Below are 27436 nucleotides of genomic sequence, written 5' to 3' on the forward strand. Positions count from 1 at the left end.
GCAGCTGCTGTGATGAGCAGGAAGCGGTACAGTGGCTTCCTGTAGCGGCGATATGCATCGCCGTTACCATGGGAACCTCTGTACCGCTTCCTGCTCATCACAGCAGCCGCCGAGCGCGCTGCTGTAATAGATGCCACTGAGGAGAGCGGCTACGGGGGAATCTAATCGGACAAGCGGCCGCCCGCTCATGATAAGGTAACAGGAGCAGCGGCCGCGGGGAGGCGCGAGAGGCCAGACCTGCTGCGGCCCGGTGGTTGGGGACCCCTGTCGTACGGCACACTAGGCAACATCTAGTGTGCCGTGCAACAGCGGTTGAAAAAGACTGTTCTAGAGTCTCAACTTGTGCCTGTCCCCAGACAAAGCAACCCCTGGTCTGAGGCGGGATTCTGGGCAGCTGTAATCCCCCGTTTGCCTATAACTTCATATACAGAAAAAGCACGATAATAATTAAAGGCACACGTGGACGCTGGACAAAAGGATTCATTTTCAGTATCTGCAACGTTTTTGTAATACGCAAAAAAAAAAAATGATGTAGGACAGGATTTTTGTAATCACACTCCTCCAGTATTCTTTATTCCTAGCTACCATTCAATGCCTCTCCCTGCTATGATTTCACATTGCACGGATCTGCTAGCTTAGCTTTCGCCACAAAGAGAACCTGAAGTACTAACTGACAAGCAGGCAATCCAACCAAAACACAGAAGGGCATCCGGTTTTTCTAAAGTCCCCTATTTATTGGGTGCTTTCTGCTTTGTTCTAGTAGGCGGGACATTATTTAACGCCACATGCGCGAACACCGGTCCGGGTAGTAGAATGACAGGACTAGAGACCAATTGCAGCCATCCGCTTTCTATTCTCTCCAATGAAATAAAGAGTAACGGTTTTAACTGACCGATCACTGAGCGCCTGGGGCGTGCCGCTCTATATAATTGGCGCTGTGTGTTTCGCCGGCTGACTTGCTGCTGAATGCTGGAAGAAGGAAATGTCTTCAACATCTACGTTTTTAGGCCTGGACCCCGAAAGCCGCAGTAGTTCTAGGTAGGGCTATCAATATTGGCATGCTGTGAAGAGCTGTGACTTTTGCCTCTTTAAGCTTCCCTATCTTACTCCGCATCCGGATGTATAGAGTGTGTGGTGAGACCATGAGGTAGTAACGTCGCCGTCTTTGCGACCGATTGTCCATCTATCATTAATGTGAACACGCCCGGGCTGCCGTTGAATGTAAAAATGACATACCTATATAGTAATCCAATTTAAGGCATCAGGTGTCTGTCTGGTTTTCATGGATCCACCTTGCTGACCATTTACCCTTTGGCATATGCGCTTTATATCTAGGAATATTTTGACTTTTCCACAGGGGTGTTTGCTAAAATAAACAACAAACAACCTCAATTTTAGTTAGAGCAGAAACTTGTATTATTTGGAACAAATGTTTCTTTGCATGCATGGGACTGGTGCAATTCAGAAGTGCTTAGTCAGCTTGATTATTAAAGCTATTTGCATTCATATTTCTTAGATATAAGATATATTACCTCTGTAAATATCTGGACCAGGCACTGCTGGTTCTTTTTGGGGGGGGGGGGGGGGGGGTATGGCTATAGAGAACAACTTACTACCTACACATAATGGAGTGGTCATGACATTGTAGTAGCCATTTTTGAGCATCTCCCAAATGTAACAAGTTAGTTGACTAAGCTAAGGAATTTGATAGTCTATAGCTGAGGAACTGGACAGATGAGAATCTAAAACTAGGAAGTGGTGTGGGAGTGCCCACAAGGGCTTACAGAGACCCACACTTTCAACAGTAATACTGTGTTCATACAGTGTTAAACCATGTGGTCAAATGGTTAATGTATGATTCAGCTGGCTTGGGGTTCCACTGCCATTTCTTATCTGTGTAATGTCACTGAATAGGGGCATCACTACATCTTTGTGTGATCTGTTAACATGCAATTTAGTAACATTTGTTGTTTGGGTGTTGGCTGCTTTGGTCTATGTAAACGGGTGTGACTCTGTTCAGGCATTGCTCCAACCTCTAAAGCTACGTACACACATACAACGATCGTTCGTTATAGTGATGGGAATTTCGGCTCTTTTTAGAGAATCTGCTCTTCTGAATCGGCTCCCATGAAAGAGCCGGCTCTTACGGCTCTGAGTCGGCTCTTCATTAAATATCACTAGACACCACTCAATCGGAGTAAAAGCCCCGCCCCGTCTCCATGACAACCCCAGACTGCTTATCTGACTGGGGCAATCGCTACTGCTCTGCCCCATACATTCCTACAAGCTGAAAGAGTACTACATCTCCCAGCATGCCTCAGCGCCCTTTATCGCAAAGCAGAGCTGTGTGGGGCGGCTGAGGCATCGCTCTTTTAAAACTGAGAACCGGCTCTTGTCCGCAGCAAAGAGCCGGCTCGTTCGCGAACGACCCATCACTAGTTCGTTACGATCTTTTAATTGACAAAAGAACGACCTAGCTCTTTAAAGGTGTGTGTAACGATCTGATCGTTTAACGAACTATCTGGAACAACCTCACATACTGTTCCTGGAAGTTACATGATGGCAAGTTCCGCCCGCATGTAACGAACGGTTCAAAACGTACGTTACACTGTAAAACTAACATTACGCATATGACATAACTAAATTTCTATTTCATACTGTCGGTATGTAGTAGAGCATCTAGATAATCTAGTGTTGACAAAACATACAAAAATACACTGTCCTGTTAAAATAAAAATTATGGTATAATCATGTAGTATACAACGCATCACTGGGTACAATCATAGAACGAACGTTACATTGCGAGGGGAAAATTTAATGTGCTGTGACCATAAAGTGAAGTGCGCATGTCTTGCCTGCTACGAACGACCATTTCTTAACGATGTAGTACTTTTGCTAACTGTCGTCGTTTAAAAAAAAAAAAAAAAATTGCCGGGACAGATCTTTTTATTTTAACGATCTAGCTGGTCCATCGTTTAAAAAAAAAAAAAAAAAAAAAAGCCAATGATCATGAAGTCAAGTTTGTCACACTGTGTAGTCCTTGGTCTAAGACAGTGGGTGGAAAAACAAATGGAAACTTAATGGAGAACACATCAAGTACAACCAGGACCCCATAGCAGTTGCTATGGCGATTGCTACACCCCTGCATGGATGGGGGCAGCAAACAGTGCAGCATTTTATGATCTTGCGTATTGCATCTTTGTGCGCACATTGAAAATGAAGCCTTAATGACCAACCAGTTTACTGATGAGACTAGTAGTGAACCTGCTGCTGTCAACTTTTTGTGTGAACAGAATAATTTGCTGTGTACCCCCAAAGTTGTGAGTGGGCACTGGGGGATTTGAAACTTGCCTTGCTCACTGATTGCTTCCAGCATGCAATATGCTGGTATGTCCTGTTGACGTGGGACATAGGCACAAGGGGCCCAAGATGAGAGGAAGCACTATGCAGACTCAACAATTGATCCCAAATCTCGAACGTAACAAGGGAAATGCGTGGCTACGATTTACGAAGTTGTTTTCTATCAAAACTATGTATCCACAGGGAAGATCTCTATCCCTGTCCCATCATATCCTCCTCAATTCTGGACCCATTGGCGTGTCCCTAGGCCCCAGTCCCTTATCTGAGTCATATGTACTGCTAACTGATGAAGCTTGGGATTTGGTATTGCTAAACCCACAGATTCCTTAATCCTACAGAGCACATGCTTAGCTAACCTAGGGCGACGACCCATCCAAATATACTTACTCCACATGCAAATAATCTGTTAAAAAATATATTGGGATATGAATAGGCAGTCTGAAGGGCATATAGTAATCTAGGCATCTGATTTATTTTAATATGTCCAGGAGTGACACACACCTTCCCAATGTTGCATCTCTTCCTAAAACTGCAATCACAAGAAGTTCAATTTATATAGGCGAGAGGGATTCTTAAAGTGAACCTCTAGACTAAAAATCTACTCAGCAGCCCTAAAAAGGCTTGGTGTAACAGTTTCACAGCATCAGAACGTTTTTTTTCCTTACTCAAGCCTCATTTTTAGCTGCACAGAAGCTAAGCTCCATCCCATCAAAGAAATCTGAAATCTGCCCGGGCAGTTTTCACCTGATGCTGTGCAAAGCATGATGGGATTTCTGATGCTGTTCACCCCTCCCAGCTGCGTGCGCTAGGCAACGAGATCAGAACACAGGACAGTTGGCACTGTCTCATGCTCCCTGTCCTCTCCTTTCAACCAAAAATCCATACCTACACTTTAAACCAAAAAGATGGCTGCCCCATGAAAACAAACATTTGCCTGTTCCTTTAGAACAGGGTAGGTAAGATATTATATTACCTATTTGAATTAACATAACTAATGTAACTTAATGACAGTATGCTTAGGCTGAAGTTCCTCTTTAAGGTAGCTATAGACCTGACTATTTGTATGGGCAGATTTGATAGACCAATTTATCTATAATTGAATCTGATTGTCTCATTGAAGCTGCCCAAAAACACAGGAAGATTCCCATCCGCTTTCAACGTGAAATCTTCAGGGAATTTGCTGAGCCTGCTGCATCCACACCGTCGCAGCCTGTAATGTATAAATGTACCCCCCCGTGTGTGCATTTATAAATTACCTGTCCTGTAGCAGCCTCCGCACGGTGACTGTCCATCTTGCCAGGCAGACAAATGCATGCTACCGGTGCATAGCATCTGAAGTCAGACACGATGTGCCGTTTGCGTGTATATGGAACCCGGTGAGATGGACTGACACCGGACAGGTAATGTAGAAATGCACACAATGGGATGGGGGCACAGTTATACACTGCAGCGGTGGGGGTTTTGTCACCTGTTCCCAAATCGGCCGCTGCACACCTGACCAACTTCAGCCTGGCATCTTGCAGCATGCGCGATTGGCAATGCGACCTATTTCCATCCCGAAATTGGTCGCTTTGTCGGTCATGCACTTGGTGGCTCCGATGTTATTCAATTTGATGATAATCAAATTGGATGAATGGCCGCTAAGAGGCCTGATGCATGGCCTCCTTTAGTGATTTTCAAACCCAAGTAATATCTTCACACCAACTAAAGGGGAAATCTTTACATAAAGCACCAGCAATATGAACAGGAAGGGATAGGTTATGCACCTCACACTTGGAGGAGTTGATTTTTAAAATTACTTAACCTGCCAAAGAGTTCAAGAATCTCAAGCACATTTGGAAGAGAAATCGCTGGATGCGTGATATACAGGCCGGATATAGAGTTCTGGGATCTGGTGAGTCTGGATATAACTGGAGTGAAGAAACGTCCTTGATTGTATTATCCCTTGGTTCCCTGCCATGAACAAAATTAACCTGGTCACGGTGAATCACCACTGAGATAATTAAGACGATTGGCCAAAATTTCCAAATATCTTTTTAGGGCAACATTTTATTAACTATTTCAGCCAGTGGGGATTTTTCACCTTATGCATCAGTGCAATTTTCACCTCCCATTCATTCGCTAATAACTTTATCACTAAACACAATTTATTGATCTTTATCTTGTTTTTTCTGCCACTGATTAGCTTTCTTTGGGTGGTACATTTTGCTAAGAATGTTTTTTATAAATGCATTTTAACAGGATTAATAAGGGAAAAGGGAAAATTCATTATTTCTCAGTTTTCGTCCATTATAACTTTAAAGAGAATCTGTATTGTTAAAATCGCACAAAAGTAAACATACCAGTGCGTTAGGGGACATCTCCTATTACCCTCTGTCACAATTTCGCCGCTCCTCGCCGCATTAAAAGTGGTTAAAACAGTTTTAAAAAGTTTGTTTATAAACAAACAAAATGGCCACCAAAACAGGAAGTAGGTTGATGTACAGTATGTCCACACATAGAAAATACATTCATACACAAGCAGGCTGTATACAGCCTTCCTTTTTAATCTCAAGAGATCATTTGTGTGTTTATTTCCCCCTGCAGCTATCTTCCACTGAAGTGTCAGGCTGTTTCTTACTGCAGAGTGCAGACAGCTCTGCCCGTATGTAATTCCTCAGTATGTGAAAGCCCAGCCAGCTCAGAGGAGGATTTATCCAGCTTGTAAAAAAGAGAGAAGCTGCCCTAATCTAAATACACAGGCAGTGTGCAGAGAGGGGCCTGGAGGGGGAGATGCATCACAGAACCACAACACTGAAGAACTTGGCAGCCTTCCAGAGACAGGCTGACAAGTCTGACAAGAGAGAGATAAGTTGATTTATTACAGAGATGGTGATAGTAGAACGTGCTGCAGTAAGCCAGAACACATTAGAATAGCTTTTGGAACTTGTAGGATGATAAACAGGATGCAATTTTTGTTACGGAGTCTCTTTAAAATAATCCATGCTACCATAATTAAAACCTTTGTTTTTTATTTGCCCGTTTGTCTCGGTTATGACACCATTTAAATGTTGTCCCCATCACAATGTATAGTGCCAATATTTTATTTGGAAATAAAGGTGCATTTTTTTCCGTTTTGCGTCCATTATTTGGAAGCTTATAATTTAAAAAATGTTTGTAGTATACCCCCTTCACATGCATATTTAAAAGTTCAGACCCTTAGGTAACCACTTTTTTTATTACATTTTTTGAGTAATATTTTGGTGTGGGAAATAGTTAATTTTTAATGTTATATGTGTAAAATTTTATGTAAATTGTAAGTAGATGTAGTTTCTCTTTTTTTTTTTTTTTTTTTTTCCAGAAAGACTGAGGGCTCGTTTCCACTGTAGCGGTGCGGAATCGCCTGGATTCCACCGCAGAAGAAATCGCATGCAGGTGCGTTTTTTTACGCGTTATTTTACGCGATTACGCATGCGATTTCGCATAGGTTAGGCTATGTGCGTTTTTAACCATGTCACTGCCTGTGTAATTTACATTGGTTCCTATGCGGAATCGCATGCGTAATCGCGTAAAATAACGCGTAAAAAACCGCATGCGATTTCCCTATTAAATACATTAGCGGCGATTCGCATGCATTCCACTAGCAGGCGAATTCGTTGGCTCTTTTGTGCGTTTTTTCACCGCTCATAAAAACGCACCACGCAAACGCTACAGTGGAAACAGGTCCATTCACTTGCATTACATGTGCGAATCTGCATGCGTTGGACGCATGCAGATTCGCGATAGTGGAAACGAGCCCTGAAGCCTCTAGTAAGAGCTTCGGTTTTTCTGCTGGGGACACGGATCGGTGATCGGGATGTCCCTGGTTTCAATGCACTAAAAGCACTCAATCTCATCCCCTGAAATAGGTTAATTTAAATTATCCAAATGGTCTTTTGTAGGATTGCAACAATATGACCATTCACTGTATAACGGTAAAAAAAAATATACCATGGTATACGGTATTACACAATTATTGTCCTTTCAATTACCCTAAGGCTTGGTTCACATTAGCTTTTGCCAACCGAACCGGCCGTACAGTTCCGTTGTCCATTCCGCTGAACGGACAAAAAAAGCAGCAGGACTCCAGCTGTCCCCAAACTTCCCATAGCCCCCCAAAATCAAGAGCAGAGAGACATGACCTAAAGTCATAACAACTTACCGTATATACTCGCAAGCAAGCCGAATTTTTGACCCCCCAAAAGTGGGCCAAAAGTTGGGGGGTCGGCTTGCTTGCGAGTCATGTGTGGGTGGGTGGATAGGTGCTGACCCTCCCCGCTCCCCCCGCGGCCACCGCTGCTATTACCTTAGGCGGCGCCGCTGCCTCTATCCCCGTCCTCCTCCTCCGGTAACTCATTCACAGCAGCGCGCCCCCCGCTGCTGTGGTGACGCAGGAAACCATAGAGAGCGGTTCCCATAGTAACGGCATCACGCTACAGGAAGCCGCTCTCTATGGTTTCCTCGTCATCACAGCAGCGAGAGGCGCGCTGCTGTGAATGAGTTACTACCGGAGGAGGACGGGGATAGAGGAAGCGGCGCCGCCTGAGGTAATAGCAGCAGCGGCGGCCGCAGGGGGAGCGGGGAGGGACAGTACCTACCCACCCACCCATACTGGGGCATTATGCTAGCTATATGGGGCACTATACTAGCTATACTGGGGGCACTATACTAGCTATACTGGGGGCACTATACTAGCTATACTGGGGGCACTATACTAGCTATACTGGGGGCACTATACTAGCTATACTGGGGGCACTATACTAGCTATACTGGGGGCACTATACTAGCTATACTGGGGGCACTATACTAGCTATACTGGGGGCACTATACTAGCTATACTGGGGGCACTATACTAGCTAAACTGGGGCACTTCACTAGCTATACTGAGCACTATACTAGCTATACTGAGCACTATACTAGCTATACTGAGCACTATACTAGCTATACTGAGCACTATACTAGCTATACTGAGCACTATACTAGCTATACTGGGGCATTTTACTAGCTATACTGAGTACTACCTACCTATACTGAGCACTATACTAGCTAAACTGGGGCACTTCACTAGCTATAATGAGCACTATACTAGCTATAATGAGCACTATACTAGCTATACTGAGCACTATACTAGCTATAATGAGCACTATACTGGGGCATTTTACTTGCTATACTGAGCACTACCTACCTATACTGGGCACTATACTAGCTATACTGGGACATACTGGGGGGATCACGCGGCCAGCGTTTCCTACCCCGGCTTACATGAGGGTCAATCATTTTTTCCTGTTTTTTGGGGTAAAAGTGGGGGGGTTGGCTTACATGCGGGTCGGCTTGCTTGCGAGTATATACGGTATACCACCACCATCAGACCGCCCCACCATTGCTGTGGGAAAGTGGAAGGTTATAGCACGTGCATCTCCCTGTGCCCTCACGCCGTATTGTTAGTGAAAAGTAAAAATTCCAACATGACACCTAATACGCAGCTCAGATACATACAGTGGTTTGCAAAAGTATTCGGCCCCCTTGCATTTTTCCACATTTTGTTATATTACTGCCACAAAATGAATACATTTTATTAGATTTCCATGTGAAAGACCAATACAAAGTGGTGTACATGTGAGAAGTGAATGAAAATCATACATGATTCCAAACATTTTTTCTTACAAATAAGTGCAAAGTGGGGTGTGTTTATTCAACTCCCTTTGGTCTGAGTGCAGTCAGTTCCCCATAGACATTGCTTGATGAGTGCTAATGACTAGAGTGCACCTGTGTGTAATCTGTCCGTACAAATACAGCTGCTCTGTGATGGCCTCAGAGGTTGTCTAAGGGCTCATACACACATCAGACCATAGTCTTTGTAAAAAAAGATCAGACCAATTTTACACCCTTCCATGTAGTATGAGAGCCATACCTACAGTCTGTTCTATGGTGCTGAACTCCCCATCAGACAAATATTTGCAAGATGCTGCACACAAAGATGCTGTAGACATTTAAAAGATCAGTATATGCAAAAGATCCGTTCCTGCAAAATGCATTCATAGTCTATATCTGCAGATCATCATACACACCTTGTTTAACAGAAATTCATCTGCAGATCAGATCCACCAGGATGGATTTTCAGATCTGCAGATGATTTGTCTGATCTGCAGATCAATGTCAGTTAAACAAGGTGTGTATGATCTGCAGATCTCATAGACTATGAATGCAATTTGCAGGAACGGATCTTTGGCAGGAACAGATCTTTTGCAGATATTGATCTTTTGTGTCTGCACAGAATCTGGGTGCAGCATCTTGCAAAGATTTTTTTTTTTTTCTGATGGGGAGTTCAGCTCCATAGAAAAGACTGTGAAGGTATGGCTCTCATACTACATGAAGGGTGGTAAGATTGGTCTGTGATCTTTCATTTTCCAAAGACTATAGTGTGTGTGTGTGTGTGTGTGTGTGTGTGTGTGTGTGTGTGTGTGTGTGTCTTAAAGCGGACCCAAACCAAACACTTTTTAATTCAAAATATTTAGTTGCACCACTCTGACACATACAAATAAAAATAAACACTCCAAGCCTATGAGCATTTCAGTGCATGCTTTTCACCCTTCTCTTTTCATAGCTAGGGTTATACTGGGGGCAGCCATTAGCAATTCCTCCTTTGCTGGACACCATCTACTCTACCAGTTTGCCGGAAAAATCCCGGCAATTTGAAAGGAAGGGAGGGGTTTCTCCAATAAATGTAAAATATTTTATATTTGTCGTCATGCAGCTGAAAAAAGGCTATTATAATTAAGAAAATAGATTTTATATTGGGAGCAACAACACCATGAAGTCCAAAGAACACACCAGACAGGTTAGGGATTAAGTTATTGAGAAATGTAATGCAGGCTTAGGCTACAAAAACTTCCAAAGCCTTGAACATCCCACAGAGCACTGTTCAAGCGATCATTCAGAAATGGAAGGAGTATGGCACAACTGTAAACCTACCAAGACAAGGCCGTCCACCTAAACTCACAGGCTGAACAAGGAGAGCGCTGATCAGAAATGCAGTCAAAAGGCCCATGGTGACTCTGGGCGAGCTGCAGAGATCTACAGCTCAGGTGGGGGAATCTGTCCATAGGACAACTATTAGTTGTGCACTGCGTGATGTTGGCCTTTATGGAAGACTGGCAAAAAGAAAGCCATTGTTAATAGAAAGGCATAAGTCACGTTTGCAGTTTGCCACAAGCCATGTGGGGGACACAGGAAACATGGGGAAGAAGGTGCTCTAGTCAGATGAGACCAAAATGGAACTTTTTGGCCAAAATGCAAAACGCTGTGTGTGGCGGAAAACTAAAGCTGGGAATACACGGTCGATCCGGCGGCCGATTAGCCGCCAGACCGACCCCCGCCGTGTCCACGCGGATCGATTACCGTTCGTCCCCGCCGGCGCTTCCTTATCAGCGCTAGATTCCCTGCCATTGTCTGCCGGTAGGGATCGAGCGCGCGGGGGTCAAGCGGCTTGATCGGGCCAGCTGATTAGCAGCTGGCCAGATTAGCTGGTCGATACACAGTACAGAAACGTAGCGTGTATCTCCAGCATAACACTGCACATCACTCTGAACACACCATACCCACTGTCAAATATGTTGGTGGTGGCAGCATCATGCTCTTCAGCAGTGACAGGGAAGCTGGTCAGAGTTGATGGGAAGATGGATGGCGCCAAATACAGGGCAATCTTGGAAGAAAACCTCTTGAAATATGCAAAAGACTTGACTGGGGCGGAGGTTCACCTTCCAGCAGGACAACGACCCTAAACATAAAGTCAGGGTAACAATGGAATGGTTTAAAACAAAACCTATCCATGTGTTAGAATGGCCCAGTCAAAGTCCAGATCTAAATCCAATTGAGGATCTGTGGCAAGATCTGAAAACTGCCGTTCACAAACACTGTCCATCTAATCTGACTGAGCTGGAGCTGTTTTGCAAAGAATGGGCAAGGATTTCATTCTCTAGATGTGCAAAGCTGGTAGGCATACCCTAAAAGACTGGCAACTGTAATTGCAGCAAATGGTGGTTCTACAAAATGTATAGTGCCTCTCCCCAACCAAATTTCCCCCCCTCGTGATTTTTAAAAAGCGCTAATCACAAAGCTCTGAGAAAAGCGCTTAGTGTGGCTGAGCCCTTAGTGAATAGAAATGCAGACAGCAAATTACATCTCTAGTGGAATTAGAACGAATCGGGCCAAAGGCTCTATCAATCACAACAGGAAAATCCTCTTCTTTATCAAACAGCATTCTGAAAATGGCTTGTACTGACAGTACCAGATTGTCCTGCTGCATGGCTTCTGGCAAACCTCTAATGTGTACATTGTTATGCCTGCTCCTATTTAAATCATCCATCTTAAGCGTATATGATCGTGAGCCTGCACTTAATCGGCTTCCCCACTTTGTCCACAAGCTCTCCTTGGACTTGTTCAGATGTGTTCGCTCAATACCTGACCTCATGCAGATCAGCTCTTGCCTCCTCTGTTCCTTTTGTAGGCAATTTCAATGCGGAGAGCAAAGGCCTCCATGTTTGGACGGTATAGAGTGAAGCAGGGCCTTAATATTCAGCTCCTCTTCACCCTCTTCCTCCCCCTCTGAGTCCTCAAACGAAGACTAGGTGCGGGCAGACTTGAGAGGTGGAGAGGTGTGGCCTTGCTGCGTTCTGAAAACCTCCAGGCGGAAGGAAGCCATGGCTGCTTAGTCGTCCTACTGTCTGCTCAAGTGAGTACCGGTGTGGCAAAAGGAGCAGATTTCCACTCCCCGGAGCTCTTGTCCTTATCTTTCCCCACAGTGAGCGGCTGCTGGGAGCGCTTGTAAATTTTGCGGCAGGAAGGCACTCTGACAGAGTTGTACTCAGAAGCATCTCACTGCGGCCATAGCCAAGCCACACCCCATATAATTTTTTTTTAATCTTAATTTTTACCCAGTTAGGAAGATTGAAAACTCAGAAAAAATTGCTTGGGTCTGTACATCAAGTAATTGACAATCTATCACACTTCTTAATTGATCAGAAAAATCCCAACTTCCCCTATCTTATCGATTTTTTTAAAATGTGAAATTTTCTCGAAGAAATGGAAAAACTGCTTTTTGATTTTTCATGACATCCGATTGTCTGTCAAATTGGTGTAAAATTGCATCTTTTAATTGCATGGTGTGTGTGGCCACCTTAAGACTCATAGTTTCAGAGAGGTTAGCACCAGCTCTTGCACCAATGTTGTTCAGTCACTAAAATCTTCCTACCCATTTTGACATTAACTTCCATAACTGTCATTCAAAGCTGACCATTCTTTTATATAAGCAACTCTGCGTTATGTCACTGACTGGTTTACTTTCAAATAGGGGGGGGGGGGGGGGTGCACTTGAGGTTTTTTCCCCCGCCTCGGGACAACAGGCATACCTTCACCCCCGACCAGGTCATTTCTTATAATTCAGTGCTCTGCAACTTTCAATAGCCAGCTGCAGAGCCATACAACTTGGCATACGAATCTTGTCCCCTTTTCTTGCCATCTGATTGCTGCGATGTTTGTTTTTATAACTTTTTTTTTTTTTTTTTTCAGTTTTGTATCCATTGCTCTTTTCAAGGCCATAACAGTAATACGCCCTCTTGACCTACATATTAAAGTTATATTTTTTTTCTCCCTTTGCAGGGGGGGGGGATTTATGGGAGTGTGGGAGGAAAGGGGGTTCTTTTATGTGTAGGTCTCTTTATTAACCATTTCAGCCCGTGGGGATTTTTCACCTTATGCATCAGAGCAATTTTCACCTCCCATTATCACTACTTATCAAAATTTATTGATCGATCTTTTTTTCTGCCACTAATTAAGCTTTCTTTGGGTGGTACATTTTGCTAAGAATTTTTTTTTTTTTTTTTATAAATGCTTTTTAACAAGATTAAGAAAAAAATTGAGAATTCATGATTTCTCAGTTTTCAGCCATTATAGCTTTAAAGGGAAGCAGAGACAAAGCACACTTGTGTATTATATATATATAATCAGTAAGCACATAAGGGCTGGTTCAGACGGACGTCTGCGTGGCGTCTCGTCTGGGGGCGTTGCGGTGGCTGCGCGGTCAGGCTTTCAGTAGCCTTCGGTCGCATCGTGATGCGGTCGCGTTTTTTTCTTCTAGGGGAACATTAGCCGTCGCGGTTGGCCGCTCCCTGGAAGCAACATGTCTCTTCCAGGGGCAGCCCGCACGTTCGCAAAAATCGGGACCCGAACGCCGCGTTCGGGTAAAAGCGCGCAAAAGCTCAGTGTAAACGCTCCCATTCATTTGAATGGGAGCGTTTACCGCGACGTTCCGACCGCTTGCGGTAAACGCTCCGCAAGCGTCCGTCTGAACCAGCCCTTAGAGAACATTTACCATGCTCTCTTTCATCCTCACTGCTAAAAGTGTCTGTCTTCATCTGATAAGAATCCCGGACTGAGCATTCACTCTGGCTTTGCAGGGAATAATTATAGCTGAGTCATTATAGCAGAGCCACAAGGGGGCAGGCTTGGGCTTGAAAAGACACCAGAAAACACAGACTCAGCTATAATCTTTCCGTAGCAAAGTCAGACTGAGCTCAGTCGGATTCTTATCAGAGGTGATAACAGTCAGATTAAACAGAGAACCATGAAATCAAGAGCAGATTAGGGGTTTACTGTCATGTTCCCACTGATTTATAAGGTAAAATACAAGAGGGTGCTTCATCTCTGGTTCTCTTTAAAATAATCCACGCTACCATAATTAAAACCTATGTATTTTGATTGTCTCGGTTATGACTCCATTTAAATTTTATCCCAACCACAATATATGGCGCCAATATTTTATTTGGAAATAAAGGTGCATTTTTTCCGTTTTGCCTCAATCACTATTTACAAGCTTATAATTTAAAAAATGTTTAGTATACCCCTTCAAATGCATATTTAAAAAAGTTCAGACCCTTAGGTAACTAACTATGGAAATTTTTCCGGGCAGAAATACTGAAGCCTCTTGTAAGAGCGCTTCGGTTTTTCTGCTGGGGAGACAGATCGGTGACCGGGAACCGTGTTCCAGTTCACTGATCCCAGGGCTACCGGGGGACACCACGGGGGCGTGATCGTGAGCAGGAGTGTGTGGCGAAGCGCGGCACTGCAGCAGAGCAGCCGCCTGGAAGTGAGCTTCACGTCACGTCCGGGTGGCAGAAATAATTAAAGTTGATGTAGGTGTAACTTTACTATTTGGCCACAAGATGTACAGTCATTAGCTTCCTGTACATATGCTTTTAGTACAGGAACAAATGTGTGCAAGTGTAACTTGGTCTTTACAAATGACCGCAGGCTTCTCATTGATGCCGTGATCATTAACATGGGGACCTAGAACAATGACTGGGAACAGCATTCCCAATGATCTCTGGGCTAACGTGCAGCAGCAAGAACAAGTGCGGGAGGGCTTACCTGAGTGAATGGGAGCACCCACAACTGCAATCGTGGCAGAGTATGAATATTTACTCCCCTGAGGCTTAGATGAAGTTTTTAGAGTAGATATAATGTACTATAAACATTACATGGATAAAGGACACCTGAAGTGAGTGTGGAGGTGTAACTATTAGTGTCTGCAAGAACAGAGCTCTGATTAGGTGATCTGCAGTATCACCTATAATGCAGATGTATACCGGATTATATGGTGATCTGCAGAATCACCAGTAATAAAAGTAGAAAGCTGATGTGATAGCTAATAGCAAGTATAGTGATTGGTGCAACAGTAGTACCGATAGGTTTAGGTATACCTCACCAGAGGAGCTGGTGGGTACTAACAGTACAGAGCCCCTCACCAGAGTCAAGGGCCCTCTGGTGAGAGGAGAGTGGTCAGACTAATCGAGTTGAGACAGATGCAGTGCAAAGACAGGAAGGTTTAAACAGGCAGTTTGGCAGCAAGATCAGATGGGCAGAAGTAGAGTCACTGAGCGGAAGAGTAGTCAGAACGAGCCAGTCATACACAGATAATAATACAATAAGGAAGTATCTTTAAAGAAAACCTAAACCGAAAATTTAAAAGTTAAAATAAACATACACAAGTCATACTTACCTTCCATGTAGTCTACTCAGTGTCTTTCTCCTCTCCTGTGTCCTGTTTGTTCACTGATCAGGGGAATTTTCCGTCCTCCATTTTGAAAATGACCATTACCCCATAACAGATTTCTGGTCAGCACACAGTTAAACTGTAACATCGCCCACTTGAGCCATAGGGAAACCTGGACATTACTTGGCACAGCAGTTTTCCTCTCAGCTATAACTGACAGCAACTGATATTTTACTGACAGCAACTGATATATTTCAGTTCTGACAAAATGTTGTTAGAACTGGAAGGGATTATTGTCAGAAGAAAATGGTGAGCTTCTGAGAGGAACTGATGGCAAGGTAACTATGTAATGTTCATTTAATGTTACCTCATGTGTTTATTTTAAATATTTTTGCTCAGTACAGGTTCTCTTTAAGGCTATAAAACAAATCCAATCTTGTGTGAAATCCACGGTTTCCTCCTAGATCAAAGCACACCGGATCTATCTAGGGTCTGAGCGCTAACACTTAGTATTTGCAACAGCAGACAAGATGCGAGTGAATCCACTAGGCTTATAAAGCAAGAGACCCCTCTGGCACGCCCCCTCCTGACAGCCAATGAGGAGCGGCGAGCGGCTCCTCTGACGTCAGCCGACTGGCCGGTCAGATGACGCGCCTCCTCCCTGCATAAAGGTCCTGTCTGTGCGCACGCGATAATGCAACCCTATGTGCAGCTGACAGACCCGTCCTCGGCGTGCTAGACGCCCAAGGCACAGACAGATTGCTAGGCAGAGTTGGAGGCAGCTGTTCACCGCAGCTGCCTCCGTTTATTACAAGAGGCTTATTTCCTCGTTAAATACAGGAGAAGGGATGGTCAATGAGGCTCAAGTTAATTTTGCGTACATGCAGAGTTTTGCATTTTTTATGCTGCTTGAAAATAGACCAATCAAATGCATCCAGTGCAAGATTTGATTGGCCTATTTTTTTAAGCAGTATAAACTTGTGTAACTTTCAATGAACTTGAAGTAATTTGCACCTTACCATCTCTACAGAGTCTGTAATCCTTACTCCTCAGTTTCTGGTACAGTAGAATCTCTTTATAGTAAACTCTGATATAGTAAAGTCAGTCCTTAGGTCCCAACAAATGCATCTGTATAAATATATACAATGTATGACCAATTCTAATATAGTAAACTTCTGATGTAGTAAATTACTTTTCCTGGTTCCTTCGAGTTTACGATGAAGGGATCCTACTGTACATTAGACATGCCTCCCAACTTTTTGAGATTAGAAAGGGGGACATTTAAGCCACGCTTCTGCCAAACTCTTGATCACGGCCCATCACACCTAGTCACGCATATCATAAAGATTTCATAAGAAAAATGTTTTAGAAGTCAAACCACATTGGTCCTTTCTATCCTGGTTCAATTTCCTTCATATTAACATATTCAAATTAGTAATAGATCAATTTAAAGGATGGGAATAAAGTTTAGTCAACTTTTTTTTTTTTTTTTTTTTTTTTTTTTTTTGAGAAATCTAGATTTACATAGAGGGACAAATTAGGAAAGCAGGCCTGAGGGGCAAGGCTCCCAAAGAGGGACAGTTGGGAGCTATGCTTTAGACTCCAAAAGAGATGGAGATTGAAGTCCAGCTCATGTCAAGAGAAATTCTTGCATGAGACTTGCTGTCTTTGTATATCTAGGTTAATTGGAAGGAATCCTATATTGAGGATGTTTACTGCAATTCATCCATTAAGCTTACAATTTTTTTATTTGCAGAGTTCTGAGACCTCCAGGTGGAGGCTCCAACTTCTCACTTTCACCTAGTGAACAGCAGCAGCAACAACCAGTTAGAAGACATAAAATGGCCTCCAACATATTTGGAATACCAGATGATCCAGCTCCTGCATCTTGTGCTTCTGAAACAGGCAAGTTTGTGTATCATTGACGTGGAACCAAATTACAATTTACTAAAAATTGCTCCCTGGAAAACATTCGATCAGTTTGATAGCCCCACTCAATGTTTCTCTTTTTGATTGTGTGGTAAAGGTTGGCACCTTTTCATGTTTAAATCTGTTAAGAAAAATCCTGTTAAGCATTACCTTGTTAAACTTTACAGTGGCTCTGTAAAGTTTTGATTTCAGGAACTTCAGAAAATGGCACTGACTGCAGCAGGTTGATTTGATGGAGCAGTGGTGCATCAAGCCATAAAAAAAACAAGAAGTTGGCTATAATAGTTATAATACAGATCTTAGAGGCAAAAGATTTGATTGCTTATAAGGCTGGGTTCACACGGACATAAAAATCTTTTTGCTTATCGGAACTCAGATCCTAAATAAGATCATAAACAAAATTGTGCAGAATCCACTCTCAGGAAGATATTGCAACAGGATCTGGCTAGGATGGCTATATGGGCACAAAAGTGGCAGATGATATTCAATGTTGAAAAATGTAAAGTCCTGCATTTTGGTCATACCAGTGGTCTAGCACCATACAAAATAAATGGGATACAGATGGGGATATCAAACTTGGAGAATGACTTAGGAGTACTCATACAAGTTAAAGCATCATATATTCAATTTCAAGCAGCTGCAGCTAAAGCTAATACAATTTTGGGATGCATTAAAAGGGAAATAAAAACTCGAGATGCTAACATATTGCCCCTGTTTAACTCTCTAGCAGGGCTGTGGAGTCTGTACAAAAGCACCAACATATTACACAGCACTGGACATTAATTTAGGTTAGACAATATTTAGTGGTGACATGCAGCAATATGACAATACAGGAATGCAAGAAAACCAGATCGCACAGTATGAGTACAAGGTAATGCTTAGTCAGACACTGGATGGGAGCATGGAGATTAGGCAAGTTAGGTTCACTCAAATGCATAGCATGGGTGCACAGTAATGGAGGTGCATGATCAGGTAGGACACGAGGACCCTGCCCAAAGGCTTACAATCTAGAGGGAGAGGTAGGGACACATCCAACTCCGACGACTCAGTTTATGAAACCTCCGACTCCAGGTACCCAAAATGACTGACTCCTTAGTCTAATACTTACCGGGGCAGTGGATTTTGTACAAAAATCATCCGACTCAGACTCCGACTCCTTAGTTTATGAAACCACAACTCCGACTCCAGGTACCCAAAATTGCTCTGACTCCACAGCCCTGCTCTCTAGTGCCACATCTGGAATATGGAATTTAGTTCTGGCCACCACTATAGGTAAGATATTGCAGTTTTAGAGCAGGTGCAGAGACAAGCACATTAGTGCCTGGGCCAGCAAATAACTCTGCTGTCTCCCTGGTGCACTTGTTGGTAGAACTAACGGCAGAATGATGTACATATCCCTGAGCAGCACAAATTCAATCCCTGACATTGCTTACGAGCTATCTGCATTTTTGTATAGCGTCGACTGCTTAAATTTTGAGCTACTTGCCTGTCTTGTTTGTACTGTTGTTGTTGCCAATCTCTCTTTGCTCTATTGCCACTGCCATGTGAACCATGACCAATTCCGGGTACGACCTTGGTCGCACTTGGCGAAATAAAGCTTCTGATTTCTGAGCCACAAAATTGATACAAGGGATGGAAGTTCTCACTTGCCAAGAAAGGTTAGAGAAACAGTTTATTTAGTCTGGAGAAAAGACTCCTTAGGGGATCTAATATGCATAAATCAGAGGGCAATATAAAAGCTTGGCGGATGAGCTTTTTGTCCCTAGGCTTTCACAAAGGAGTAGAGGACATGGCAGGAAACGTCTTTTCCTTTTTATATAGGAAAGGGTTCTTTACAGTAAGAGTGATTAAGATTTGGAAAGCATTGCCACATGAAGTAGTTATGGCAAATTGAAAGACATCCATTGCATTGAGACATCCATGGCTATAATTACTAAGTAATGCCCAGTGGTGTTGATCCAGGGATTTTATCAGATTGCCATCTGGAGTCGGGAAGGAATTTTTTTGGAGGGCTAATTGGACCATGTCTTGTAAAGGTTTCTCGCCTTGCTCTTGATCAACCCGGGATATGAGGGAGCAGGCTGGTGTGTACTTTATTTTTCTGGTTGAACTCGATGGACGTGTTTTTTTTTTTTTTTTTTTTTTTTTTTTTGTGTTCCCCCCCCCCCCCCCCTCCTCCCAAGGATGCAAGGAAATAGAATCCATTCACATACTCCTGCTCGAACAGGTTTGTTCAGTTCTGATGAGTCGAACTGATGTATCTCAGGAACATAGATTGTCCAGTGTCCGATCTCATAAGTTTCCATTCATACTGTCGATATCCATGTTCCCACGGGCCACTTCTGCCACCGCTGCTCTCGTCCACTACCTTGCTATACAGATGGGAGCAGCAGGAGCATGGGGGCTCTCCAAAGGATGTAGGATTCCCATTTGTCTGTTGCAATCCAATGGGAAGCCCCATAATGCAACTGCCAGGGCTCTGATCTGTATACCAGCAGTGGATCCCAAGTGGGGAATGCACAACAGTATGTAAATGAGATGGACCCCTGTGTACCCTTGAGTGGATATGCTGTGAATGCAATGTTGTGCATTCGAAACTCTGAACCCAGCTGGAGAGCATTCACTCTTGCAGGGTTCAATGTGCATCAGGCACAAGGAGAACATACAAACTGCGCAGAGATGTGGGAGAAAACTGGAGTGACAGGAGGAACTCCATGCTATTGTAGGCCTTTGGTAGGGTCCTCCCTTCCCTACTGTATTCTACATGATCATGTGCTCCTTTTTTATGACTGCCTTATTCATACTTATTACTTGGTCTGCCTAACAGCATGAACATGTATCTTGTATAGCTTTGTCCTATGTTTAACTTTATTACGTCTGTCATCCATTGTATCCTTGTATTTGTCCAGTGCGCATTAATATTTTGGCTCTTCATCAATGCAATAAAAAACTTGTGCAAACGAGTTTAAATTGGCTCAAATTTTTGATGGGTGTATGTTAATGGTAGAGATTAATTGAGGCCCCCTAATGCCTAGTACACACCATACAATTTTCTGTAAAGGTGCGTACACGCACTACGGAAGCAAACGTCGGATCCTCCCGCTGGGCGGACTTTGTTTCAAAATGTTGAATTTTGAATTTTCAGTAATAAAAAAATAGTTTGGTCACAGACCAATATATAACAGAGACAACACATGCAAAACACGTTATCGGCTCATTGGCCATGGGAGAAGTTTCCAGTATTGCCGTAGCCTCAAAACTTGGGCCCCGTTCACACTTGCGTGTTTGGCAAGTAAACGGATCGGATCAGGACCTGATCCTGATCAGAACCATATGGTTCTGATCCGGTCCGTTTGTATCAGGCATGCATCAGGCTGCCATCCGGATCCGTGAGCAAAAAATAGTGAATTTTAAATAAAAAAAGTTGGTCAGCAGAAGGTGCACCTGTAGATCAGGTTCCTCCGCACGTCTGTCACTGCTGCTCCACTCCAGACATGCTTGGCCCATGTGTCCCCATCCGAAATGGCCGCTTGGATACGCATAGGAAGTGGGGTAGAACGTCAGGCTTTCGTAGGCAGTGTGTTCTGTGCCTTCAGTTTCCCATTGGTTTCTGTGTTCCGGGTGGTGCTGTCAGGCTCCGGTCCGGGTGCGTGGGCCGGAGATCCGGACCCAAAAAAATAGTGCATGTTGGAAAAGTGTCCGGCTCCGTACTGTACGGAACGGACACGTGTGAACGTCCGCATAGACTTTGCATTGCTATGCGGAACGTACGTTACGTTTGTACAGTATACAGTCCGGATCAGATCAGGAAAATCCGGACAGGGAACGCTAATGTGAACCGGGCCTAAAATGCACGTAGTATAACCCATGGGAACTTCATATTTTGGTCATGGGTCCGCTCAGCAGTGGAGATTGCTGGCCAGGTTGGGGGGAGAGGGAAGTAGGTGTATATGTCAACAGGCAGGCCTCTAGAAGGTCGCACAGGTCCCTTCAAGATTCAACGGGTCAATCCCCCTAGGAAAGATTTACTAACAACCGCTAAGGTTCCCAAATTTTATTAAACTTTTCCACCTCGTCTTTCAAGGGTGGCTGCCATCTTTTCCTGGATCATAAATGCCGTGACTCTGCTTTTCATCTCTATAAACGAGACAAATGGTGTCCTCTCAGCTCTGGCTATACTCTGTTTTGCTGCTACAAAAATGAAGTGTGCTAATATCTGTTGGTTTTTTTTGCTTTTGTTTTTTTTTTTTTTTTGAGATTCCAGTCAAGTGGAGTAAAGCGGAGCATGGGTCCTTTTGATATTTGCACACCAAAGAGTGTGTAGAAGTCTGAATATCTTTGACCAATATCTGGAAAGCATTGAACAGGACCAAAAGGTGTGAACCTTGTTCCCAACTGATCCACATCCTCTTAAAGCACAATCCACAGTTGGGAGTCTGAAATGTGCTTTAACCTAGATGGAACCCAGTACCATCGTAAAAAGACTTTATATGCTGATTCTACAACTGTGAGATTAATTGACAGCTTTTGAAGAGCAGCCCAGACCTCCCATCTGTCCCTAGATCCCTGCAAGTCAGACTCCCATCTGGTCACATACAGGTGTGGCGGGGGGTTCTGGGGTTCATTAAGGTGAGTATAAAGTGTGGAAACTATCCCCTTCGTGACGGGGTCTCTAGAACAATAGTGCTCGAACCTAGTTAAGGCCACTGGGTAAGTAGTCCGAGGTGGTAGAAGAGTTCGAAGCCAGTGAGATCTGCATGTAACGGAAGCGTTCTCGGAGTTGGGTATAGAGAACCTTTCAGACAGCCTTTCCCAAGAAAGGATCCCAGAGCTGTCAGTTAGGTTCTGTACTAGTTCTAAGTTTGTCCCCCCCCCCCACCACCACCTAAAACTATATGAATTACTATAGCCAGGAGTGAACATGGGATTATTTATAAAGGACATGAGAGGGAGGGTGGGAGACATTCAGTTTTTAGAGTAACGGATTAAATCCCAAACCATCAGGCAGTGTAACATACTCAGGCCAGTAGGACGAAGAGCTTTTGAGAGCCAGATGGGGGTCTGAATCGACTGAGGGGATGCTGCTGGAATATCAAAAGTCCAGAAAGGCATTCTCTCACCCCTATATAGGTTAATTGGGTGTACCAGTTGTGCTGCCTGATAGTAATTTGCCAAATTTGGGACTCCCAATCCACCAGAATTCTTATGGGCGTGCCAACGTGGTTTTGGAGATCCTGGGCCTGGAGTTCTCCCAAATCCTTGGTCAGCTTATTTTTAGCGTTCTTAAAAAAAAAAAAAAAAAAAAAAAAAACCACCACTGGGAGCATCCAGAAATAAAGGATTTGGGGCAGAAGTGTTCTTTTGTTTTTGTTTTTTTGTTTTTTTTTTTTTTAATCCTGCCTAGCCAGGAAAGCTTATAAGTGGACCATTGAGAGAGCCACTGAGAGAGTTTGAGACGGGGTAATAATTCTGAGCAAACAATGGCCTCAATTCACTAAGCTGATCTCCTGTCTTTAATAACTCCTCTAGAGTTGTTACCATGGTGATAAGGCATGTAGTATTCAGGAAACCTTTTACCTCAGGCAAACCTAATGTTAACTCTTCTGTCTTTAAGTTAACTCTTCAATCCTTAAAATAACTCCAGAGTTAAAGACAGGCTGTTTATTAACTGCATTTGAAATTAACTACAGAGGAGGTAACGTAAGGAATGAAGAGATAAGATAACTCTCGCACTATGTGGAGGTAAGTTTTCTCTTGCCTTATCTCCAGCATGATCTTAGTGAATTGAGGCCAATGACTATTATGAACTGGCCAGGTTTATTCCCAGGTATTCAGTAGAGCTCGAGCATAGTGTAAATGCATACTGGGATTGGAGGGATGCACAAAGCTCAGGGCCTAGAGAAACATTTAGGACCTGTGATTTAGGTGGCTTTATTTGTAGACCCGAAGCCCAGGAGAAATTGTTCAGTAACGAAAAAAGCTCTGGTATAGAGTCTGGTTTTGTAAGAAATGCCAGATCTGCGAATAGGTTTAAGCTTATGTGAGACTCCAGCTAGTTTTACTCCAGAGATTTGATTCTGCCTTATTGCAATGGCTAATTGTTCCATGGCCAAGATAAATAAATAAAATGGTGACAAGGGGCACCGCTGCCTTGTTCCTCTGTCAATGTGTATCAGGTCAGACTCATGGTCTGTCATGTACTTTAGCTGTGAGTCTGGAGTATAGCACCCTGATCCAGGTCATAAATGACTCCCCAAAACCCCATTTTTCTAATACACTAAAAAGATAATCCCAAGATACCGTGGCAAAGGCTTTATAAATGTCTAGGGCCAAATAGTCCTGGAATTTTCCTCTTACACATTAACTCAATCACCTGTATTGCTCAGAGTGGCGTGGGATGCCTGAAGGCCTGGGACAAACCCCACTCGGTCCTTATATATTATGGAAGCTAAAAAGATTAATACGGGATGCCAGTATGTTACTGAGTAATTTAAAATGTTGAGATGGGCCTGAACTGTTGTGGTTCCAGGGGTTTAGTTTTGGGTATCATTGCTATGTTTGCGTCAAGGGAATCTATAGGAGGATGAACTCCCTTTCTAAGCTCATTAAAGACCGAGGCTAAAAGAGGGGACAGTTCCTCCCAAAACTTTTTATAAAACATGCCAGAATATCCATCTGGTCCCAGTGTTTTAGAAACTTTAGGCGATTTTATTGCTAAGTGGACCTCTTCCCGTGATTTCACCATTCAACCTATCCACTAGGTCTGCTGGGATTTGGGCAAGCTGTATGTTTAGTAAGGATTTAATAGGAGTATCGGGCGATCTAGCAGGGCGAATATAGAGGAAGCTGAGGAACTCTTGGAAGCTGCGTGTGATCTTATAAGGATTACACGTCACCTGATTATTGGCAAGATATACTGCTAACGTCGGGCCTATAAGTCCTTTTTTTTTTTTTTTTTTTTTTTTTGTTTATTAGCCAGTAAGGTATGGGATTTGTTAGCCCATCTGTAGTATTTGTTCCTTTGCCAACAAAGGTGCTTCTCAGCCTCCTCTGTTAATATGGAATCAGAGTCCGAAGAGAATCTCTTAATTGCCTCAATGAACCAGAGGGGTGTGTTTTCCAATCCGACTCAGCTTGCTCCAACTTTTGGGTAAGATCTTAAATTTGTTGCAACCTTTGGGGGTTTTTTTTTTAGGTGGGAAGATGAGCCAATAAGACAGCCTCTCACTAACTTTTTAGAGCCTCCCAAAAAAATAATAGGGGACTGTACAGAACCCGTGTTATCTTCTGCCAAGTCAGTAAGGGAAGACCTAATCTTAAGTGAAGATGGGTCTGACATTAATGAGTTGTTCTCCATCTAAAGCTGGTTTTCCTGGGCACTAGGTATGAAAGACTAATCAGCAGAGGGCTGTGATCTGACCAGGTGACAGTAAGAATTTTAGCTGAGTCGGCATTGGGGAGAAGGGTTGATGCAGGAAAAAATGGTCAATTCTGCAAAAAATGATCATGTGGGTTAGAGTAGAAGGTATAGTCTCGGGTGCTGGGGTTCAGTTCCCTCCAAACATCAGAGGCCTTGCGTTCTGAAGTGGCAACTGCACTTGGGCCTGGGCCCCTGGGTTCTGCGAAACAGTGGTTGGGGGTGCAGGATGTGACCTGTCCATCGTTTTTAATCAGGACAGAATTAGTATCCCCACACAAGTGTCCCCTCAATGCCTATTTATGACCTCGATCAGGTGTGATAAAAAGCTCTCCTGAAAGCTATTGGGACATGGGACATTGTATGACACCATTACTGTGGTGTCCTAACAAGGTACCTTCCTGTGGGGTCGGAAAGCTGCTTAGTGCATTTAAAAGGAAGACCTCGTCTGAAAGCAATGGTCACCCCTCTCACCTTTTCACGTGCCTGGGAATGAAACACCATGGGGTAATAGCTGAGGTAGGAGGAATGGGAGGTTGAGAACCTTGTCTCTTGTAGATGCACTATGTCCACCTTGCAGGATTTGTAAAACTGGAATGCCTCTGATGTTTTTTTGAGGGGCATTAAAACCTTGTAAATTGTGCGAGACCATAGTAAGGGTACCTGAATCAATCTGCATAGCCATTTTCCTCAGTTGATGGCATACATTCTTAAGGTTATCTGGATGAAAAATGTAGCTGAAACATTGGAGGTTGCCTGTTGACAGTGGAGGGAGAGGGGAGAAAAGAGAATAAGAAAAGGTTGCATCCCTCCAGAAGGGGGCCAAATGGAGGGAGGTCGTGCAAAACACATGAATGACCTGTTCTGTACCGGATAGGCACAGAAGGGGCCAGGTGTACCGCAAAGTGTTCCAGAAACTGGAGCAGCAGAGTAGCAAAAATAGGGAGTTGCAACACCCTAAATGTGAATTACAAGAGAAATATTATCACTGTTGTACAGGTAGGGGGTTTGTGCCTGCTTTAGCTCAGGCATTTCTAGTACATCTTAACATGCTCTAAGCAAGTAACTAAAAAGTTATAGGCTGAATTAGAGAATAAGAAACAGTGTAAAACAAAACTGAAAATAATACTAACACATTTCAACATTAACCTTCAAGCCACGTAGGTTTTCTCAGGCCCTGCTGGGCCGATTTGCTTAATTTTTTTTTGCTGAACGCAGCTAGCACTTTGCTAGCTGCGTCAGCACACCAATCGCCGTCGGCCCGCGCTCGATCACCGCTATCAGCTCCGACGAACCCCCCCCCCCCGACCCCGTGCGCTGCCTGGCCAATCAGTGCCAGGCAGTGCTGAGGGGTGGATCAGGACTCCCAAAGACGTCGGTGACGTCATCCCGCCCCATCGCCATGGCATGCCACGCCATTCTTTGAACGGGATTTCCTGATCGGAGATCGCCGAAGGCGATCAAAGCAGGCGGATGCCGCTGAGCAGCAGCTATCATGTAGCGAGCCTTCGGCTCGCTACATGATTTAAAAAAAAAAAAAAAAAAAAACTGCTGCGCTGCCTCCTGGCAAAAAACATTAGACCGCCAGGAGGGTTAAAGACAACCCATAAGCAAAGCCCTAGTTATCATTTAACACTTAAGCATGGATGGTCACTGAACTCGCCATCGAGACTCGATGAGCTGAGTAGGGTTGTGAGAGGGGGGTAGAGAAGGGGTATATGGCAAGGGTGGGGAAGCAGAAGGAAGAGTGGAAAATGGGGACCAGAGGGGACAATTTCTATGCAACCAATTCAGAAGTTATGAGCCAACTAAGTCCACCTTGGGGTTTTATAAAGACTAGCACTCATAAAGTCCGGCATACAGGGTGAGACTCTGGATCCCCTCTTTGAAACAATCAATTCCACAGAAGTCTCTCTCCCCATGCAGAAACGGGGAAAAAAAAACTCACAGGAGGCTTATAACCACCTCATAGAGGCATTGTTAGGTTCCAGCTCGAGGTAAACAGCACACAGTACATAGGCTTGTTAGGCCCCGCCCCCCACCTGTTATCAATTGGCTTGGTTAAAGTTAGTTATACCCTGTTTTAGCATTTCCCAAGCTTAGAGTCTTGATGCTTCAGGGGTTGGAAGTAAAGAGCATAGGGGGAAGACCAAGTTCAAAAGGGAAGAAAAAGGAGCCATCCTGCTATAGTTCAGGGGCTCATCCTGGGTCTGATTGAGAAGGTGAGGCTGGGCTCTGGCGACATCTAGACTTGTTTCGGCGGGGCTTCATGGTGTTTCAGAGTGGAAGCGACCTTTTTTAAGAATGCTGGCTTTGGGCAGAAGAGCTCGTCGGTAGACAAAGACTAAGTTGCTAAAATTTTTGCTGCGCTTCTTCGGGTGACACAACACTTATCTGCTTGTTCTGGTGTGTGAAGATTAACTTAAAGGGGAATCACCATCTATATTTTATCTGCTTGGCAAGTAAGATTTGGACATATGGCTTCATAGCTCTACGGCGCTGTACCGTTGCCGGAGCCAGATCTGCAAAAAGCTGGTAGTTCAGGGAATGAGCGCTCACCTTTGTCTCTAGCAGCTTGGAGCAGAGCTTCCTTCATGTTAAAAAGTAGGTTTGAGGATGTCTCGCGGGGGCCCATTTTGTTTTTGTTAGCGGGGGTCAGGGCT

General features: G+C 43.9%; 1 protein-coding gene across 2 annotated transcripts in view; it reads left to right on the forward strand.

Moving 5' to 3' along the window:
• The first annotated feature begins 799 nt into the window (after positions 1-799).
• Positions 800-27436, forward strand: part of JPT1 (Jupiter microtubule associated homolog 1) — a 52870-nt gene continuing 26233 nt past the window's right edge. Inside the window, exons 1-2 of one of the 2 annotated variants that reach the window (XM_068264004.1) lie at positions 800-1038; positions 17184-17332. In XM_068264004.1, the coding sequence (XP_068120105.1) occupies positions 983-1038; positions 17184-17332 (205 nt within the window). In that variant the 5' untranslated portion in view covers positions 800-982. The remainder of the gene's footprint in view (positions 1039-17183; positions 17333-27436) is intronic. The other variant, XM_068264003.1, reaches the window with a different exon arrangement.

The sequence above is a fragment of the Hyperolius riggenbachi genome, chromosome 12, assembly GCF_040937935.1.
Source record: "Hyperolius riggenbachi isolate aHypRig1 chromosome 12, aHypRig1.pri, whole genome shotgun sequence".
Taxonomy (NCBI): Eukaryota; Metazoa; Chordata; class Amphibia; order Anura; family Hyperoliidae; genus Hyperolius; species Hyperolius riggenbachi.